General features: G+C 40.1%; 1 protein-coding gene across 26 annotated transcripts in view; it reads left to right on the top strand.

Moving 5' to 3' along the window:
- Window positions 1-21,899, top strand: part of DST (dystonin) — a 470,941-nt gene that overhangs the window by 205,022 nt on the left and 244,020 nt on the right. For all 26 annotated transcript variants that reach the window (XM_073336274.1, XM_073336294.1, XM_073336272.1 and 23 more), the window contains 2 exons: window positions 1,407-1,484; window positions 4,086-4,178. In XM_073336274.1, coding sequence (XP_073192375.1) covers window positions 1,407-1,484; window positions 4,086-4,178 — 171 coding nt within the window. The remainder of the gene's footprint in view (window positions 1-1,406; window positions 1,485-4,085; window positions 4,179-21,899) is intronic.

Genomic DNA, 21,899 nt, shown 5'->3' with positions numbered 1-21,899 from the left:
CTGTATAATATTTCCCCTCTGTGATCTTATATTGTTACTTTTTGACAGTCTGGACTTCAGCAAACTCTCCTTGTTTTGGAAAGTAAGATGCCAATTCTGTAGTCCTTAGTCCCACTCATGGAAGTTATTCTATGATAAAAACTGCAGGGATTGATCCAAACCTTTCAGTAGTTTTAAAACCGATTGAAATCTTATATGGTAACGTAAAATTCCATTTTTGTGTTTTAGTCTCTGCTTCTTTTCCAATTGCATTTCATCATGTTTCCTCTTGGCAAACACGTGATATTCCGTAGGGGGGAAAATAGTTCAACTAAGGAAAATCTGTGACTGTCTGACTGTTTCACAGAGATTGTCTGAGGAAATACTCATATTCATCGCTGAGCTGCATAAGTGGTTTGTAGTATGCTTGAGCATATTACTGTGACAGTTTGTGAAAAATCTGAAATAAGGAAGAAGGATATTATATTGTGATGACATAAATTTAACTGCTTTCCTATTGTTGATCTCTGACAGCTAAGTAAAAAACTCCTTTTCTGTGTAATTCTTCCTGCTGGTGATTTTACACTAACTGAATGCTGTTTTGCCATGTTTTCATTAACACACCATGCATAATTGTTTTATAGTTTCTTCTTTGTTGATTTGTTTTTGCTTTGGGATGAGGGGGATCCTTAACTTTCCTCATGCCTCACTTGCATAAGTGTTCACATAGTAGATCACACAGTTGTGCTAGAACAGAAGTTAATGAAATCCTACCTGAGGAAGGAGTACACAGGCACTAAGACTGCAGTTATAGGATTTCTATTGGTAGGAAAGAGTTTATTTTCATGACATGTTTCTAAATATATATTTATTAATATGTAGTTAAAACACAAACAAAATCTAAACACACATCACACCTGCATACTAAGGTAAGTTTTCTTATTACATTCTTGCCAGAGTCATTAATTGGACAGCTCAGAGGTACACATGATTATTACTTGTGATTTGGTTTAACTGAAATGTTGTAAATCTTTTGTTATGATGCAACATCTAGTTATTTCCCACTATGGCTTCGATCCTGCAATCTGGTTCATATGGGTAGGCCCCTGTGCCCATGAGGAGCCCTCTTGACATCAGTTGCACTTGGCCGGGACACAGGCACCTACTGTAATGATCAGATTACAGGATTGGGCCCTTTGATTCTGCTCTCCAATAGTTGTGCAAATAAATTTCAACTGCAATGAAAACAGGCTTTCTATAAATTCATAGCTCAGTTACTTTTCCTTAAGTTTCAATTACACTTTTGTAATAGATGTAGAAACATTAGTGTTTTAAGGATTTAAAATGGAAACTTTTAAATCAGATTTTTTACCTTGTAGGAGTTTTGGTCTTTGGAAAATCTCATAACTTTCATTTTCTAATTTTAGCCCCGAGAGAAAGGTCGGATGCGTTTTCACAGACTCCAGAATGTACAAATTGCACTTGACTATTTGAAAAAACGCCAGGTATGGTAATAGTTTTAATAAATAAAGCTTAAGTGAAAATTGCACTTATACAGTTAATAGAAGCTTGATGGGGGAAGGAACAGCTATGCTATTTGTTCTTTTTTAAAATGCACACAGTAAAAATGGTTAGAAACAAGGATCTGATTTATTGTGGTGCCTGAACTGATGGTGGTGGACATTTGGTGATAGGGGAGATGTCGAGCAAAGGTGTAAAGCCACTTTTGTTCCTCCCTTGTTCTGAGGGGGCCCTCAGTGTCATCTCACTCCCAGCAAAGCAGCTGCAGATATTGCCCTAACTTACATCCAGCTGTCGATGGCCCCAGGTAGCCATTCTCGCAGCTGAGAATAGCTGGAGCACAGTAGCACTCAGGCCAATGCTCCCTTTTCACAGGAATTCCCCCAACCTGCATCCTATGATGCCTCCATGTCATGGGGCAGGTAATTTGTGAGAATTCCCCAGTAATCACTTATGGCGGCTTTACAGCCCTTTGGTGCTGGCAGAGCTGGCATGAAGAGTCATGAGTTGTGAACTGGTGCTGAAAAGCGTTTTTTGCTGGCTTTAAACATTGGCTGGAAGAATAGAAAAGTGACACAATAGCAATACGTTCGTTTTAAATAAGAAATGCCACCTGCTGACATCTGCGCAATGAGGATTCAGTCCCGTACCGCTGGAGTCAGTGGGAGCTTTGCAGCTAACCTCAGTGGAAATAGGATCTGCACTAAGAAAACGAACGGCCACACAGGCTGACAATCAAAAATAGCATATTTGTGCAGCCTAGACGCTGGTGGTTTGGTAGTGCTATAGCTTATTTCTAAATGGGAGACCCTGGTTCAATAAATCCATAAGAAATGCAATGCGCAACCATGTTCCTTTTTATTAAGGTGCAGCAGTCAATGGAGATTGTAGGTTTCAGCATGCAATGATCTGTTATGATCTGAGTATTCAGGACTCTTGAATCAAGGCAGAATATTGTATGGTGTCATCGGTGGTCTTTTCATCCTGCATGTCCGTATTAAATAGGATGGCTACTGTGCAGTCTCCTCTATTTTACACAGCTTAGGTGCAGCTCTTGGGACCTTGGCAAGTTGCCAGCGTGACCCTGATTTGTGTAAGGTTTCAGTGCCCCTGCCAGAGGGACTGCCAGTCTGGAGGAAGATGATACTTGCACACAAGTGGTTATCACAGACTTCAAGGATAAGGGAACTTTGCCAGCAGTTGGGGTAGCTCCCAAGAACCCTGGAATAGAGAAGGCACATTTAAAAATGATATTTGGAAAACATCTTGCACAAGATTGGTTGGGTGACTTCCTGTTGGAAATAGTGTATTGTGATTTAGGTTAGATAGGCCCCAAATATCCATAATTGTGAGGGTTAACTTTGGAAAGGCAAATGAGTAAAATAAAAGCAATATGTGACTGTAGGGTACATTTTTGTCAAAACTGAACAGTTTTTATAATGTAATAGGAGGGGAAAAATTAGGATCTCTTAATTTTTTTTATAACTGTGGGATATATTTGTGTGTGTATACATATACATATACATATACATATACATATACATATACATATACATATACATATACATATACATATACATATATATATATATATATATATATATATATATATATATATATATATATATTGTTCCATGGGGAATGCCTACTGACAGTAGTTATACCTATGTGGGGAGTCAAGAAGAAAATATGGCCTTGCACATTAAATGTTGATGCAGTGTGTATCCTAAAGAACATACACAAATAATTATTGATTAATATAAGCATCAAGTGCATTTTATTTGGGTCATCTTTCAGTTGACAAACTAAATAGGCACATTTTATACATACATACATATATATGCACTTGATGTTTATATTATATATGAAGATGATAATAATAGGTTACCAAAAGGTGTCAGTAACCCATTCTGAATGAGAGATTATTGGAGTTGCAAATATGATTGACCATTGATTTTGAAACTTCAGTTAGTAATTTTAATCCTGTTCATTAGTTAAGATGTGAGAAACAATTTGAAGGTGTGAAGTGCTATATATGTGCTTATTTATGATTAATTATTATTAGAAATGTAAACATTATAAAATATTGTCATTGGTTTAGTGGGCCACATTCTCTCCTGCAGCTGAGCTCTCTTTGGTGCAGGAGAGTGGGTGGAGGGGGAGGGTGCCAGGGAGCCAGTTATAGTTCCCTCAGTCTAAGGGCTGTCCTGTGCTGCTCTCAGCCCTGGGATGACTTACAACAGTCCACTCTTGTCCGTACCCTGATGTACTACACCCCTAACACAGCCTCTCTATTTCTGACATGCCCTTTGCACCGGGATGCGGGACAGCTGGCACAAGAAACTTTCTAGCTGAGAGTTCGTCCCCACTAGGGTGGTTCTCAACTGGCCAGTTACGACCAGAAGCTGGGTCCTTTGCACTGCACAAAGGAGACAGATTGTATTGAAATGTGGTCTAATATGTTTGTTACTGAATACATTACGGATTCAAGTAGTGTTTAGTTTACAGTCAAACCTGAGTGGTGGAATAAACGTTTTCAGCACCAATTTGTTTCAGCTTTTACATTTATTTTTCCACAATGGCAGGTGAAACTGGTAAATATTAGAAATGATGACATAACAGATGGAAATCCCAAGTTGACTTTGGGGTTAATATGGACCATAATTTTGCACTTTCAGGTAAGCCTTGTTTCTCTTGACAATATATGTTCAGTCAGATACTGTGTTCTCTGGTAGGCAATTATCATGAGTGCACGAATCAGTTGCAGTAGGAATCTGTAGAAACTGTATAATGTGGGATCTCTCTTCTCCAGTGTTTGAAAATTCTGATGACTTATATGATCAAATATACACACTGAATCGTAAGCTACTTAGTTAGACATCTCATTCCCTATTTGTAGAGAGATTACAAAAATAGCCAATTTTATGGTTAATTTTATAAAGAACAATGCTTTTTGTGCATTTCTTTCAGTTCTAATAAAAGGTTCTTGTTTTGTTGGTCACATACAGGCTTGTTTTGTTGAATAATAAGATCAGAAAAATACAATTGTTTTTGCATCTTTTGGAGTTTGTTTTCTGCTGATTTTGAGAACTGAAAAAATGTTACTTCTAACATTTTCTAAAAATACGAATCATTTAAAAACATTTAATTTTGAAGGCAATACATTTGATGGTAATACTGGATCACACTAGGCTGGCACTAAAATTTTTCCACAGTGATTGGATTGTGTACAGTACAATTCATCTTTACAGTATGTGGTATAGAATTGCTTCTCAAAATTAGAGTTAGACAATGGCACTGGAGGTAGATGATGTAGTGCAGATGACTGTTAAACCTTATTTAGTGTGACTACTGCAGTATTGTTAGAAACCAGTTCCTTCTGGTGCAGGCATTTTAAATGATCAGAAGCCTGCATAATCAAATAACAATATGTGGCATAGCATCATACTGTTACTGTTTAGGATTTTTGGTTAAAAAACTGTTTTACCAAAAGCCTCTTACAGTGTAATTTAGCTTTCTAACTATAAATCCTAAACAGGAATAGGAAGGAGCATAAATATATAGGAAAAATGCTATGTTTAAGTATATGTATTTATGAAAATTGGAACAAGTAGGGGTTAAGTATACTTACATTCACTGGAACTACTCATGTCGTGTGCATAAGCACTTTCAGAATTGGCCTGTTGGTTATCTTGTTGTCAGTATTGTGAAGCACTGAGGAGAGTTTTGGGTGTATGTAAAAAGACAATGAAAGTAAAACCCTCAAGTAACTGTCTCTATCTATAAAGAATAATGAGGGAAATAAATTTATAAATTACGTGAACCACTTTGACAGGGTGTTTACCATTATTTTCCATGAGCTATTTTCCATTGCACAAGACTTAAATAGAAAACTTCTTGAGTTGCAGTTGTAGGTCTAATTCAGTCTCATTTAATGTTTGTTTCCACCAACCTGTATGTTATGTCATACCAAAATGCACTAGCTGTGATCTAATGTGTGAGACTTGAACCGAACTAGAGTTTTAAAAATAAATAACTATTAAACCACTCTAGGAAATATGAAATAACTAAAAATTAGAAAATCATATTGTTGGATTTCTGCCTCTTTACACATGAATGGGTGCACTCTCTGGACCAAATTCAGAGGTGATTTTTAAGTTAAACCCCTTTGCTCTAATATAGACTTCTTTACACATTGGAGCCTGTTCCTCTCATCAGTTGCCTGCATGCAACTTCTTTTGGAGTCCATGGTAGCTTGGTGCAGTTGATGGGATAACCAGGTTCACTGGATGTAAACAGATCCAAGGGAGAGTGAATGTGAGGGATCTGACTTATACACCTTACACATTATTTTTGGATTTTACCTTGTCTTTTGTTAAGAAAGTGCGCTGATGCTGGCTGAATTGGAATCAACAATTCTCAGTGTGAAGATATTGCACTATGCTCTGTTATTTATATTTGTTCTAATTACATTGCAAGCTGGGAGGTTTGCAAGGTACCAGGGATTTTTTGGCTCTGGTTAGTGATCTAAGTTGTTTGCCACAGTCATGATGCTTGTTTGGGGGATAATGAGATTTCACCAAAACATGGTTCTAAGGGCTTTTATACTAGAGGAAGGCATCATATGCAAAAATAAAACATACAGTGTACATTTGAGGCTCAGTTCTCTCCTGCATCTGAATTATGCTTGGTTCACTGGGAGAGGAGATGGCTGTAGTGCGCTGAGTTAGCACCAGCCTAGTCCCAGATCAGCATAAGTTCTGCTCTAAAATATGTTACTGCCTTCTGCGGCCTGTGCAAATCAGAAGGTTGCAGGTATATTCTGCTGGATGGAGCCCTTGGTAATAATACACACAAGGGGTAGAAATGGTAGCATATTGCTTTCATTAATTTCTTCTGCATGCGTTGCTGGGCGTGTATGTTGCAAGTTATTCTGCCCTTTTGGTGTGGAAAATACACAAAGCATATATATTTCCAGGATATAGTCTTTGTTTTATTTGTGCATTTCACATATTTTTGGGGGGAAACAGTTTATGGTTAATTTTTAAATTCAAGTACATAATGCAGTGTGGACTATTTTCTGTGGTATTATGTCTAGAACATTTAGTCAAACTAATAATGTGCAGAATTATATACCGTATATACACTGTGCAAGATTAATTATAATTGTATAGATTGTGTAGCAAATTCTTCCTTCATACCTATACACCTCCACTGAAAATGGAGTTGCACAGGTATAAATAAAGGTAGAATTTGGTCCTGTAAAAATATGTACACATTTTGCAAAATAGCATCTACATAAATGCATGAACTTTTGTTTCCAAAGCCCTGCATTTAAAAATATTTTCAGCTGACCTGCACTCAGCTTAGTTACATCTGATTTAAGAAAGAAGGAAAATAACTTCCAGGTTAAAAAATCCCAAATCTGCCAAACTTCAGGAGTCTCAGGCACTTCCAAACTGTCAACCAACAGACTTTATCTTCCTCAGCTTCCCATTGTCAGACTCATCTTCACATGCCACACACATCCTTAACCTTTGTCCCATCCCAGCAGCCCATGTTCCATCCAGCCCTACACACCCTGAATGATAAAATGCAGAGAATGCATCATTCTCTCAGATGCATGTGGGCTGGCATCATCTCTTTCCTCTAATCAGCAAGCATGTGTTTTTGCCACTGGTGTTCTTGCCTGTTAGGGTATGTCTACGCTGCAGCTCGGAGTGTGCTTCCCAGCACAGGTAGACAGACAGGTGCTAGCTCTGCTTGAGCTAGCATGCTAAAAACAGCAGTGTAGTGGGAGTAGCACAGGCAGTGACTCAGGCTAGCCCGAGAACATACCCTGAGAATCTGGGTGGCTTTGTACTCAGGCAGCTAGCTTTGAGCCGCTGCCCATGCTAACCCTGGCTACACTGCTAGTTTTAGCATGCTCGCCTGAGCAGAGGTAAGGCATATCTGTCTGTGTGTTCTGGGAAGCATGCTCACAGCAGTAGTGTAGACATACTCTTACTCTGGTCTCTGCTCCATGCTAATCTGTTTGCCAGTCAATCCTTCCTCAGTCTGTCTCAAGGCAGTCTGTTAGTCTATTGGCTCAGTTTGTTAGTCTATTGGCTGTTTTTCTTGCAGGCAAGAATAGGAATGGCGGTCTCATGCAGTGGTTTTCAAACTGGGGTATGCCTATCCCTAAGGGTACGCAAGCTCCCGTCAGGGGATATGCGACAAAAATCCTGTAACGGCGGACAACACATTTCATTTAGTAAGATTTGGCATTCTAATCATAGGTATATTATGACCCTGCTCAGATGGGGATACACTGTAAACTACATTATTTGGAAAGGGGTACGCAGCCTAAAAAGTTTGAAAACCTCTATTGGATACAGCACCAGGCTGAGATGCAGGAGATTCGCCCCATCCCCTTGAGCAGGAACCCTCTTTTTGTTCTGTGTTTGTACAGCAGCTAGTACAATGGAATCTCGGTCTATGACTTGGGCCCCTAGGTGCTAGGGTAATACAAATAATAATAAAGATAAGGAGACCTGTGTCCAATTCCCAGCCACTCTGGATTCAGCTTCCCACCTCAAATACAGATTTACTGTATGATGCCATCCCCCATCTTTAAAATGGAGATAATAATCCCTTCCCTCGCAGGAGTGTTTAGAGGATGACATCCACTGATAATTGTGAAATGCTCTGTTGTCATTGTGGTGAAGGACATATGAGCACCTGAATAGACAGACACACATGAAGACTGCCCAGTTACTGTGGTCTTCCCATTTCCTTTATCAGGTTACTAAATGGTCATAAAGTGAAATTTTGACACCCAGCATCCATGTGGCCTCTTCTGCTTTGGTTATTCTGACTCCTCCTCTTGGCTGGCAGCAGTCTATGAGGCATGCTGCCTGCTTTTCTGCCCTCTCTGCTTTGATCACATGAATATCGGGGGGAGGGATAGCTCAGTGGTTTGAGCATTGGCCTGCTAAACCTAGGGTTGTGAGTTCAATTCTTGAGGGGGCCATTTAGGGATCTGGGGCAAAAATTGGGGATTGGTCCTGCTTCAAGCAGGGGGTTGGACTAGATGATCTCCTGAGGTCCCTTCCAACCCAGATATTCTATGATATGTGATTGAGATTCTGGGAGTTGGGCTGTTCCTCCTTTCATGCCTATTTTTGGTCTTCTAGCGGAGTTGGCTGGCCTTGAACTCACCCCCGGACATTGGGCTACCGTCACTAGGATTAATGTTTAATCTGCTTCTGATTTAAAACAGCCAGTGGAAGGTCAAGGACTGATCTTTTCAAAGATTTAAAGATGGAGTTAATACAGTCAGTGGTCTAATCTTTGGCTGTTAGAGGGGATAAATTAAACTACATACCCTGGGATTTTTTTATTCCCAATATGAAGCATTGGAGCATAGACTGCTTTTAAAGGAGATACTTGCCCTATTTTTGTCCCCCAGAAGAACTCACCTCCAGCAACTTGTCATATTTGCTAAACCTCAGCTAAAAAAATTCGTCTGGATTTTCTGGAGTTGTTGCAGCTATCAGAATCACAACAAAGGCAATATGCAATGAAGAAGAGCTCTGTGTAGCTCAAAGTTTGTCTTTCTCATCAACAGAGATTGGTCCAGTAAAAGATATTACCTCACCCACCTTGCCTTAGCAAAGGCAATAGCCACTTGAGCTGTTGGACTGGACAGTCATATTTAGACTGCGCTCCTAAACATGGTACATTACATTGCCATTTGGCTCATCTGGTTGATTCTCTCCAGCTGTAGGTGGGTAGGCCTAATAAACTCACCCACTAAGAGCATGTTCCTTTTTTACTTTGCCTAAAGTCATCTCATTGGATACCTTTCATATCCCTCTCCTCGGTCCACCTCTGTTGCTGATGTATGTGAACTGTTAGGTACCTGCACAGTGCCCACAAGCTTAACAGCTCTTTCTGATTTTGAGGCACTAATTGCATGAATAAGCTGACACAGCTGTGGAGATGAGCTTCTGTTTATGTTGGAACCTCTTGGTTTCCTTTCTGGAGCCCTTCTTTGGTGCTCAGATAAGCAATTTTAAGATTCAGGTTGTATTTGGCATAAGTTTAGCTCTTTGTGTGGAGTCCTATATGTGGTCTGCTTTGTGCTGTGCTACTCCTGGCTGATTTCTGATAAGAAGGTTGCTGTTGAACTGAGAACCAACACTTTTAGTTATCTGCAGCAAGGTGCTGATTCTCCACTTCATCTGCTGTGCTGTAGAGGCAAAAAGAGACCATAAAGAAACAATTTAAAAGTCTATCTTCACTTATTAAAACCCAGTTTTGCTCTGGTTATTTAAAGATGGTAGACTCTGGAGTCAGTTTAGGTGCAACCTGAGTCTACTTTATTCCTGCTAATGACAGGCAAGGAATTACAAAGAATAAATCAACACAGGAACTCTGTGTATAAAAACTGGGTGAACACAGTGCTGCAAACTAATGAACCACATGGCTTTCTGCTGGTGATGTCACCATAAGCAATAACACAGCAATTCAAAGTCAATAAAAGAATACAAGTTAGGCAATCACATAAGGATATTCTTGATTATAGTAAAAGGAGTCTTTGTTTATATACCAGTAAACAGATGAATGCCATGAGTTAAGTAATAACCTTCCATGGCCGTTTGATATCTTAATCTTAACCTCTTGTTTGCACACAAGCCTGGCTCTCAGACACAAATCAAGTTATAGTTAAGTATATTGAGGTTAATAGTTTAAAGATTTTATCTAATCCTTTTGTCACCTAGGTATAGTTTTCACCTGTTGATGGGTTCTTGTGTTTCAGATAAACTTGGTCTGTAGTCTCTCTTTAATACTCTCTGGGGAAATTCATCCTTAACTCTAGTGAGTTTGAATTTGCCCCTTTGCTTTGTTTTTATCTAACATCATATAGCCACAGGTGGCCATTTGGGTACCTGGGTCTTCATACTTGGTGATGGTGTTCAGCTTCACTTCAGGTGTGGTCAGCTTGTCATCATGGTCCTGGTTGGCTTGTGTCTAAGGTCTTGTGACTGATATCATCAGGGTCCAGGTTTATTCCCCAGGTTTTCACTTGGAGTTCAGTGGTAGCTTCCTGTCATTCTTTAGGATAATCATATTTCTAAGTCTTTGCTGTTTGGTTTAGAGGGAAACAGTTTCCCATTTCTGAATCTCCAATTTAACTGCACGCTCTCTGTCACCTTCAGTGACACAAGTCTCAGGAAGCAATCAGCCTTTTTTTTCTGTTGTTTCAGTCTTTGTCATTTTATCTTTGACTCACTTACACTTTCATTTGTCCTGTGTTAAGACAGGATGGCATGAATGCACAGTTGTGAAAGCTCTTTTTACTTGTAATGGCTGATTGTAAATTATCTTTGACCTTGACTGTTTCACTGGTTCAATGAAAATAGAAAACCTATGTAAGAGAGTGCTCTTAATGTTACTCTTTTTTAGTTTATGTAGAACAAAGAATAATAGAAAGTATTGTAAATGGGGAGGTGATGGCCTTGTCTCTCACTCAAAAATATTGTTAGCTCATTATAAAATGAGTGTTGAACACGCAGGTTTCTTGTCTATCTCTAGGAAGATACTTTAATACATTCAGCAAGTATTAATAATAATCACTTCAGTTGTCTTTGCAATGCAGCTATTTTCATTAACATTAGAGAACAGTAGATTGTTATACATAAGTAGTACATTAACGAGCAAAGCAACCACATTAAACCACAATGTACCTTGCATATTCAGCAGCACTTGACAGTAGTCAGAAACACTGAATTTCTTAGCCAGTTGTCCGTATTCTTTTTTCCCCCCAAACCTTGATCTCTTCTTAGGGAGTACAAGAGGATAGCCTGCTATTAGGAAATGTGTGTGCCATATAGGGCGAATTCTTAATTCCTGAGGTCAAAGGGACTCCCCCTGAGTGGGGCAGAGTAAGAACAGATAAGGCCTACTTTTATAATTCAAGCAAAAAACCACAATGGCCAACATTTTCAAAAGTGACCATTGATTGTGGCTACCTTAATTTTTGGATTTCCACTGTAAAGGGGTCCAATATTCAGAAAATGATGAACACTCAATTTTTGAAAATTAGATGAAAATTAAATTGAATAACTAAAAATCACTGGTCACTTTTGGAAGTCTTGACCAGTATGCCCACCGGGTGGAGGTGTAGGAGGAGGGCTTGTGATGACAGCAAAAGCCATTATGTGCTCTTTTTTTTTCCCTACTGTCTCAACGTAGATCTGATTCTACATTCTCTAGACATCAAAAATGCCCATTGAAGCTGATTGGCATTTTGAGTGCCCAAGCAATGCAGAGAAGGCTTTCAGTTTATAAGAAGATGGCACCAGTGTGCTTATTCAACAGATTTTAAAAAATACATAATATACAATATTTTAAAATTCTGAAAATTTTATTTGTCAAAATAACACTACATAATCATGCCATTTTCAATTATTTTGATAATTTATTTCAAAATACTTGTTAGCAAGTATGTCTGTAACAATACAGACACACACAAAAATTCCTTCAGGAGTAGAGAGTTAAAGAAACCCCTATGACAACCCAGTTCCTGTTTCTCTGCCCCCTACTTACCCCTCCCCCACCCAGAGCCGAGCCACAGGCCTGCCCGGCCCAGATACCTGTACTTCCTGCCCCCAGAACCCAGGAATCCAGAGGGAGAAACAGCCTGATGCTCAGTCCCAGGCTTGCATGGAGTTTCCTGTGTTCTGCTGTCTCCTTCCCTCAGGGTATGCTGGGCACTACAGCTGCCAGGAAACCTCTAGCTCAGGGGTGGCCAACCTGAGCCTGAGAAAGAGCCAGATTTTACCAATGTACATTGTCAAAGTGCCACAGTAATACATCAGCAGCCCCCCATCCGCTCCCCCCCACTCCCAGTGCCTCCCACCCACCAGCAGCCCTGTAAATGCCTCCCCTTCCCTCCCCGCACCTCCCAATCAGCTGTTTCAAGCCATGCAGGAGGCTTGGAGTGGGAGGGAGAAGAGCAAGGGCATAGCAGACTCGGAGAGGGGGCGAGAAGGGATGGAGTGGGGGCAGAGCCAGGGGTTGAGCAGTGAGCACTCCCCAGCACATTGGAAAGTTGGCGCCTCTAGCTCCAGCCCTGGAGTCAGTGCCTATACAAGGAGCTGCATATTAACTTCTAAAGAGCCACTTGTGGCTCCAGAGCCACCCCTGCTCTAGCTCCCTCTCCTTCCCCCCAGCAGTGTCTTCTATGTGCAAACTGGGCTCTGCTGGGTCCAGTGGCTCCTAGTAGTGGCCAGCAGCATGGCAGCTCATTTCTGGATGGGTGGGGGTGGGGGGGAGAAGGAAATTATGCGCAAAACCAGTTAATTTCTGCAAAATTCTGCATTGCGTAGTAGCACAGAATTCTCCCAGGAGTAGGACTCCTTATACCCCATAGCTGCTGGATTAATTGACTCATCCAGCTTCCCAGCCTGATCAGCCAATTAGCTCGCACATCCTCCATCAGCTTTCTTCAGGGAAGCTGATAAGTCACCAGAGTGCTGGCTCACCTGCCAGCTTCCAGCACTCTGTCCCAAGATGGTATTGGTGTTTTATTTGGAGTCATACCATTTTGCATTAGAACCGATTACTTGTCGGTGGATAAGCCAGGTTTTATATCTAATTGTGCTAAATGAAATAAGTGCCAGCCAATCAAATTGCTGAATCTTGAATCTCCTTTCCTGTGAAAGGAAAAGATGGAGGGTTACATTTGCAAACAGTAATACAGCAGTTTATTCATATAAATATATAATCCTTTTTACAAGGACAATACTTCTATTTTTTAAAAAATTGAATTTCAGTTCACAGTTGTGCAAACCCCCCTCATGGAAATGGTGTTGAAGCCAGTGGGTCTTCTGTGAAGCGGGGGATGCAGGATTAGGCCCTATGTCTGTTTTGTAAGATAATTAGAATACAGCTTTTATAACCAGTAAGTGGAGCAACAGTCCATATGAACAGGAACCATATGAATGGCTGTATTCATATACACCAGACTAATTCCCCCCAAACATGTGATATATAATACAAATACTAATACAAATAAAGTGCATGGAACAGGATGTTGTCACAGTATAAATATCTCCCACTTTGAAAATAACTCTCTTGGCATTGCATCTACATTTATTTTTGATAAATGTCTTCTTACCTAGCAGCTGATCAGCATTATCTCATGACAGCATTCTGTTCCACCATGGTTAGGGGGTAAATTTTCTAAGCATTGCTTTCAGTTTTTAATCGAGGCACTGCTTGTTAAGATTTGTCAGGAGTGGGGCAGCTATATCCTTGTCCAATTCTTTGAAAATTAGTAGCATCTTTTTAATATTTCATAGGATGTCTTCAGTAAAATATAAAATGATGTAAAGTGCTTAGGGTTATTGGCAGACATGCCAAACCCGTGAAAAAAATGCAGATATTGGGCTTGTTTCTGGCTTAATTGGTTTGTGAGTTGCTTGTTGGCTAGTTTTTGGCTTTTTGCTTGTTTGGCTTGTAGCTTATTGCTTGTTGTACCTTGTTGGTTCTTTTTTTTGATTGGCTGCGGCAAGCAGGGCAAGGAGGGGAGAGGGTCAGGGGTGCACAATGGGCCCACCACAGTCCCAGACTGCACGCCTGGGTGGATGTAGTCACATAGAGCTTTGGGGTTCTTAGGGTTTGGGTTGTTTCTGCCTTTGTTTTGGCCTTGTTTTGGCCTTTGTTTAGCTTGATTTTTGGCTTATTGTGAAAGTCGGGGTGCTCATTGACCGCGTGAAAGTTGGCAACTGTGGTTATTAGGGATAAATTTTGAAATATTTCTTGGGTTTTAGCAATGCAATTCCTGTTGAGGTAAAAGGAGTCACTTGGCTGAAACTGCTAACCTTGTTTTTAAGTGTTTTTTGCACCTTTGTCTCACTATAAGAAGCAAACACAGCTTAGCCTGTTGATAGGTTTCCATCTAAGTAAGTTATTCTGCAAGTTGATTGGAAAGTTCTTTTACTGGGTGCAATATTTAAGCAAGGTACTGAAGTTCTCACACAAATAGTTTTAACTTGTATTACAACATGTCATACAGTTTGGGAGACCTGATTTTCACAGTGGAACAATAAGATAACAGCAGTAGGAGAGATGGAAGCAGCATAGAGGAGGTAGAGTCAGAAAAGCATCCACAGTAAAGGACACTTGCTAGGGGTGTGGGAAGCTGACTGGGTGGGCGTATGTGGTCCTGGAAGCGATATGCAACAGGCCCAATTAGGAGTACTTGGGAGTTGCATATGCATTCAGTTTCACTGACTTAACTGGTATTCAGAGTTTGTAGGCATCCAGACAGAACACCTGTTCTTGTAAACATTACAGGGTCACTGGCCAAGTCCTGAAAACCGAGATGTTCTCAGAACATAAGAACTTGACAAGTCTTAAACCTGTTTCCATTATAATACTTTACATTTCTGCCTAGATTTGTTATATAGCTGTAAATTTAGTGGGTATTTTATCAGAGCTATTCTGAACAAGTATACACTTACAGAGTAGGGGGAGGGGAAGAGAAAATATATTTTTTTTTTCAACTGAAAAACCAAAGGAGATTATAAGATTATACTTTGCTCTGTTTTGCAACAACTTAATTGATATTTTTCTAGGCAGATTGACTCTTTGAACTTTCACAATGTTTTTTGGTTGAAGAATTGCCACTTTTAGGTCTGTAGTCGAGTGACCAAAGCGATTGACGTGTTCTCTGACTGGTTTTTGAATGTTATAATTCTTGACGTCTGATTTGTGTCTCGTCCCCTAATGCCCCTACTCTACTTGCGTTACATTGATGACATCTTCATCATCTGGACCCGTGGAAAAGAAGCCCTTGAGGAATTCCACGATGATTTCAACAATTTCCATCCCACCATTAAACTCAGCCTGGACCAGTCCACACAAGAGATTCACTTCCTGGACACTATGGTGCTAATAAGGGATGGTCACATAAACACCACCCTATACCGGAAACCTACTGACCACTATGCCTACCTACATGCCTCCAGCTTTCATCCAGACCACACCACACGATCCATTGTCTACAGCCAAGCTCTACGATACAACCACATTTGCTCCAATCCCTCAGACAGAGACAAACACCTACAAGATCTCTATCAAGCATTCTTACAACTACGATACACACCTGCTGAAGTGAAGAAACAGATTGACAGAGCCAGAAGAGTACCCAGAAGTTACCTACTACAGGACAGGCCCAACAAAGAAAATAACAGAAAGCCACTAGTCTTCACCTTCACCCCCCAACTAAAACCTCTCCAACGCATCATCAAGGATCTACAACCTATGCTGAAGGACGGCCCATCACTCTCACAGATCTTGGGAGACAGGCCAGTCCTTGCTTACAGACAGCCATCCAACCTGAAGCAAATACTCACCAGCAACCACACACCACACAACAGAACCACTAACCCAGGAACCTGTCCTTGCAACAAAGCCCGTTGCCAATTATGTCCACATATCTATTCAGGGGACACCATCATAGGGCCTAATCACATCAGCCACACTATCAGAGGCTCGTTCACCTGCATGTCTACCAGTGTGATATATGCCAGCCTGTGCCAGCAATGCCCCTCTGCCATGTACATTGGTCAAACTGGACTGTCTCTACATAAAAGAATAAATAGACACAAATCAGAGGTCAAGAATTATAACATTCAAAAACCAGTCAGAGAACACTTCAATCTCTTTGGTCACTCGATTACAGACCTAAAAGTGGCAGTTCTTCAACAAAAAAAACTTCAAAAACAGACTCCAATGAGAGACTGCTGAATTGGAATTAATTTGCAAACTGGATACAGTTAACTTAGGCTTGAATAAAGACTGGGAGTGGATGTGTCATTACACAAAGTAAGACTATTTCCCCATGTTTATTCCCCTCCCCCTTCTGTTCCTCACACATTCTTGTCAACTGTTGGAAATGGCCCACCTTTATTATCACTACAAAAGTTTCCTCCCCACCCCCTCGCCGCCCCCGCTCTCCTGCTGGTAATAGCTCACCTTACTGATCACTCTGGTTACAGTGTGTATGGTAACACCCATTGTTTCATGTTCTCTGTGTATATAAAACTCCCCACTGTATTTTGCACTGTATGCATCCGATGAAGTGAGCTGTAGCTCACGAAAGCTTATGCTCAAATAAATTTGTTGGTCTTTAAGTTGCCACAAGTCCTCCTTTTCTTTTTGCGGATACAGACGAACACGGCTGCTACTTTGAACTTTCGTTTCTCCTTTAGCTATCTGCTATTTTAAAACCTCTGCTGAATTCCAGTACCTTGTGCATAATGCTGCTGACCTGAGCAAGCTGTCATGCCTTTATTGCAATAATGAAATTTAGGACTATTTATATCTGAACTATCAGTGATAATTTCCTACCAACTTCTTGAAAAAACCCCTACAAATAAAAATCTGCACCACAATGCACCCTCTGTTCATTAATCTTAATACACATACCATTGAGTAAGAGGTAGAAGAATATTCAAGGTTTTAAGTTTGCAATACAGTTTGCTAATTAAATCCTTCGGTATTTGCTTTGCTGTTTGTTTTGGATTTGCAGCTCTGGCTAATAGTTTCAAAGGTTGCTGCACATTTTTCAAGTTTATCTTATTTGAAACTACCAAATGGAACAGGAAGTTAAAATGCAGATGATACTTTTCCATTGCCCATAAGTGCTATGTCATCTCTGTGGAAGGCCATGAGCATTGCAGTTTAATGCTGAGGCAATGATGTTTGTTTAAGAGGATTGGTGTCCAGAAATAAGCCACAGTGTCTAATCAGACACAGGGCCTGCCTGGGCAAAACGCCATGACATTTATTGTGTGTGCATTTCTCATAAGCAAAATGGCTACTTACTGAGGAGGATGGAAGTGAAGTCTGGAAGAAATTAGGATGCAAACCGGAGTTCCTGATTTCCTGAGAAGGATTTAAGTGTACGTAAATATACTGAAATAAATGAGTCTGTGTGGCTGTAATTTACTGTGAGCCAAATGGGGAATGTCTGTGGATGTGTAAGGGCTGAAAAGGAAGAACAATGTTTAGATCCTGCCAAAGCTCCCTTGAGTCCTGCTAAACATTCCCCTGGAAGAAAATATTTCAGAAGGAAAACGAGAAAGAAATCAACTGAGGAGGGAATAGAGTCAGAACAGATTAAAAACAATGAAGAAAAAGTCCAGAATGAAACACCGATTTCAAAAGACACAGAAATTCTTTCCGGGGGGATGGCACTGGGCGATTCTTTTACATGGAGGATGCCAGTGGACAGTAATGTTCTGCCTGTGAGTACAGACATTTCAATTGATGTTGTTAAAGCAAAAGCTTTGCCAAGTGAAGCAAGGAGTGATTCTTTCAATGGGGACAGTTCTTATGTTGAAAATCAGAGATTCACAAAGTCTGATGAAACAGATACATGCTTAAATGAACAAGAGGAGAGGAGTTTACAAAAAGGCTGTGCACAAAAGAGGAAATATTTGCATGATGACAACACAAGAGAACCAATATTCCAGAAGAAAGTCGGTGGTTTTCATTTTGCAAAAGCAGCTAGCTTGAACTCTGTTAACCACAGTAGACAGTGTGAAGAAATTGGGTTAAATGAAGTTTTTTTCAGAGTTAATAGAGATGTCCCTGAAAGGAAAAACTTTGAAAAGTTGCGCCAGTTTCTATCTGAAACCAGAATTGATCCACAATTTGAACAAAAAGGATCTTATTCTTCTGATGTTGGCTTTCCTCAAATACTAAAGGAAGTGGCATTTTATAGCATTCCACCAAACAGGAGCAAGGTAAATACCTTCTAGCATTAGAACATTAAAAAGTTAGCTCAGTAGAAAATACTTCAACAATGTCTTTATTTAGTTGCTAAGAAATCTTCCCATCCTCTCTGTGTAGCTCTGTTATTACACACACTGTCACCCTGCATACCATCATAGTACAGTACACAGTACTTGATCTTTTATCCATTCACTTAAATAATATTGTTCTAGTTTCGTACTAGTTTTCTGTCTGTAGGCTAATTTCAGATGTTTCCTAATTTTGATTTTTGAGAGAGGAATGAAGTAGCTTTTAATATCCATAATAAATTTTCTTTTCTGTTCTTGGGAGGCAGTAAGCTTATGTGTTACATCAAGGATTGTAGCAGATGGATTGGAGCATTTATAACTGATTTCATTTACTGTCTATTGAAAGCCTCTTATATATTGCTTTTAATAGAAAAGGTCAGTGCAGATTGTATCAACATTGCACTTTTATCTGAGAATCTCAAGATGCTTCACAAACATTAAATAAACTTTACAATACCCCTCTGAGTTAAGAAAATTATTATTATACTCATTGTACAGATGGGGAAACTGAGGTACAGACTTAGTCTAAGGGAGTCGGAAGCAAAGCTGAATTTAGAATCTAGGGCTCCAGATTTCTGGTCTCTGTGCTTGAACCACGTGACCTTTTGTCCCACCCTGTTCAACAAATTGAAACATACCTGTATGGGCCAATTGGCAGTCAAGGATCTGAGTGCAGGGTCACAGTTAGCTCATTGCTGCTGAAGGTTTGAGGGGTTTGTCTAGCTGATATAACTGGAAATGTTCTTGGACTGCAGAATTAGTCTGATTCCCATTTGTGAAAGGGAGTGAATAGGGACTTTGAAGGTGTGTATGTGGGGCTGTTAGTGAATGAGGAAAACAGGAATATCCTCGGACTTCTTTCCACAAAGAACTAAATATGAGCCTATAGTTTGTGTAACTTACCTTTGTAAGGAGTGCCACTACATTACTCAAGATTTGAACAAAATGCCATTATCGTTCTAGCAATGATATGGGATTCAGTCTTTGTCAACACAAACAGGATGTACTGCTTTAACTATATTGTTATTGTTAAAGTGGTAAAAGCTCCCTGGTGTGATCTCAATTATACTGGTATAAGTTTACTTATGGTGGTATAACTTACTCCTGTATGGATGGGGAAGAAACTATATTAGTGTAAAGCATTGTTATATGGGTACAAATGCATCAACACTAGGGGTTGTGCCCCAATAGTTATTTTGGTAAAAAATCACACCACTCACCTATGTAGTTATACCAGTACAAAATCTGTGTGCAGAGCAGGCCTAATATATGATCTCAACAGAGCAGATGGGTTGGTGAGGGAGATTGTTTTATGTTCAGATGTCTGGTGGGACTCTGTTGCAAAACAATTTGTAACCACACCTGGCTTTTACCTGAAAGCAGGTCCAGACAGGGGCACAACCTTCTTCCAACTTGCATTCTAAAGCTACTCCCATTTCCCTCTGATTACCGCTTATCACTAAGGAGGTGCTTGGACAAAGGGGACAGGTGTCTTTAACACAGATGTTAATATAAAATAGTCTATTACTGGAATTAGACAAGCAGATTAGAATCAGAAATTAAATATATTTCAGTATGCAACACAAGAACTGTTCATTGCACAAACCCACCAGCGCCTTACTGTCACCTCTAGCAGATTTTGCCTGCATACTATTAGTGATCTTAGTGTGCAACTCCCATCTGAAATCATTCTTCATAGTATCTAGTGGGTCTCAATGACAGGCTACAGATTGCAATACGTGTGTGTGTGTGTTTTTTATGCCAGCAGGAGAGAGAAAACCTTTGGCCCCTTTAAGGAGCACCCCATCTTCCTTTTCGGCATTCAGTCCCCTTGTAGTCTTGAGGAGCAGAGAAGGGGGATTCTAGGTTGATTAGTGGGACACAAAGGTGTACTAGAGCCTATTGACATCTGCACACCTCACAGGGGGCTTATAAACCCTTCCCCAAGCCCTGGGGGCCATTCTGCACTGAGAGAATAACTTCCCTCTTCCCTCTCGGTATTAGAGTAGGACTGGGTCTTTTGAGCTTTGCTGTGAGCATTATGCTAGGCTTGGAAGGAATTTTAACTCCTTTCCAGTTTGGCCTGGGTAGTGTGGGGGTTACACCTTTTTCTCAGCAGGCCAGGGACCTGGTAGGTAGGTTAGGTTGTAAAATTCATTTTTGTTGCAACTTGCCAAGTGCCCAGTGCAGGTAATCATTTGATAGGGGGTCCCGGTTCTCTAACAACTAGATTTGGAAATAGATTGGGAGATGGCATTTCCTAAAGGAGGTGGGGAATGAGGTTGGGACTCGTAATTAGTGGTATGGCAAAGAAGCAGGCCCTTCCTCCCCACCCCATTAACCCTCAGATAAGGGAGGGCAGGGGTCTCAGCAAGGGTGCTGGGATGAGGTTAATTGTGTGAGGGACTGATGGCAGCCTTGGTGGTGTGGATTACAAAGGAAGGATAAAGAAAAGGAGTACTTGTGGCACCTTAGAGACTAACCAATTTATTTGAGCATAAGCTTTCGTGAGCTACAGCTCACTTCATTGGATAAATTGCATTGGACAAGTTATTGCCAGATAGCTCCCAGATGTGTTACTTAATAAAGTTGCAGCCTAGTTAAAGCACATTCCTGGTGTCCAGGACAATGTGGCTCTTGGCTCTAATGCAGAGGGACTTAAGCCAGTTGCTAATTATATTAAGCTTCCTTTGCACTGTAACCTAGATCCAGTATTTTACCCGCTATAGGATTAGAACCTTTAGTTTGGATCCTGATTTCCGGGACACTAATCTGCCTTTTCCTAAATATGTATTTGGAACAATATCAGTCTTGTAGTTAAAGCACAAGATTAAGAATGATAGATTTGGTTTTGATTTTCAGCTCTGCACTTGGTCAAGTCACATATCCTCTTTGTGCCTCAGTTTAACCACCTGAAAAATGGGGGATAATACTTACTGAACTGGCACTGTTAATTCATTAATATTTACAGAGCACTTTGTTATGGAAGTATTGTTATATAGATAATTTTGATTAATTTTATTTCAGTCATGAATCTGTATGTAAATATCATATGTTGGGCTGTATCTGATATGAATGTATTATCTTGTGCTGGATATGCTTTATATTGTGCACATGCTGTCCAAACAATATGCCACAGTAGAAAAAGTTCACAGGGATAATGATGACATTTCTCACCAGATCCAAGTTACTTTTAAAAAGAAACCTCAAAACTTTTTTTTCTCACATTTGGAAAGTTCAGCATGGGATCCATGACAGTATACAAGCTGATATCTCTGTAGAATTTATTGTCTCCATAAAAGATAAATTCTTCTTGGCCCAAAACTTCACATAGTTTTTTATTCATTCGGTTCTTTTTCGTCATGTGTAGCTGTATGGCACTTTAGACATGTATGCATCAAGTATAGAGCCACATGGAATTCCAAACAAATAATTTCATTTGGCCAATTTAATTTGACCAGAAACCATTTTTTTTTAGATTTTCAGGTAGCTGAAAAAGTAAAAAAAACAAAAACAACCCCCTCGCCGCCTGATTTC

The sequence above is a fragment of the Lepidochelys kempii genome, chromosome 3 (assembly GCF_965140265.1).
Source record: "Lepidochelys kempii isolate rLepKem1 chromosome 3, rLepKem1.hap2, whole genome shotgun sequence".
Taxonomy (NCBI): Eukaryota; Metazoa; Chordata; order Testudines; family Cheloniidae; genus Lepidochelys; species Lepidochelys kempii.
The sequence above is the reverse complement of the archived record's forward strand: the minus strand, read 5'-3'. Positions and strand labels throughout refer to the sequence as shown.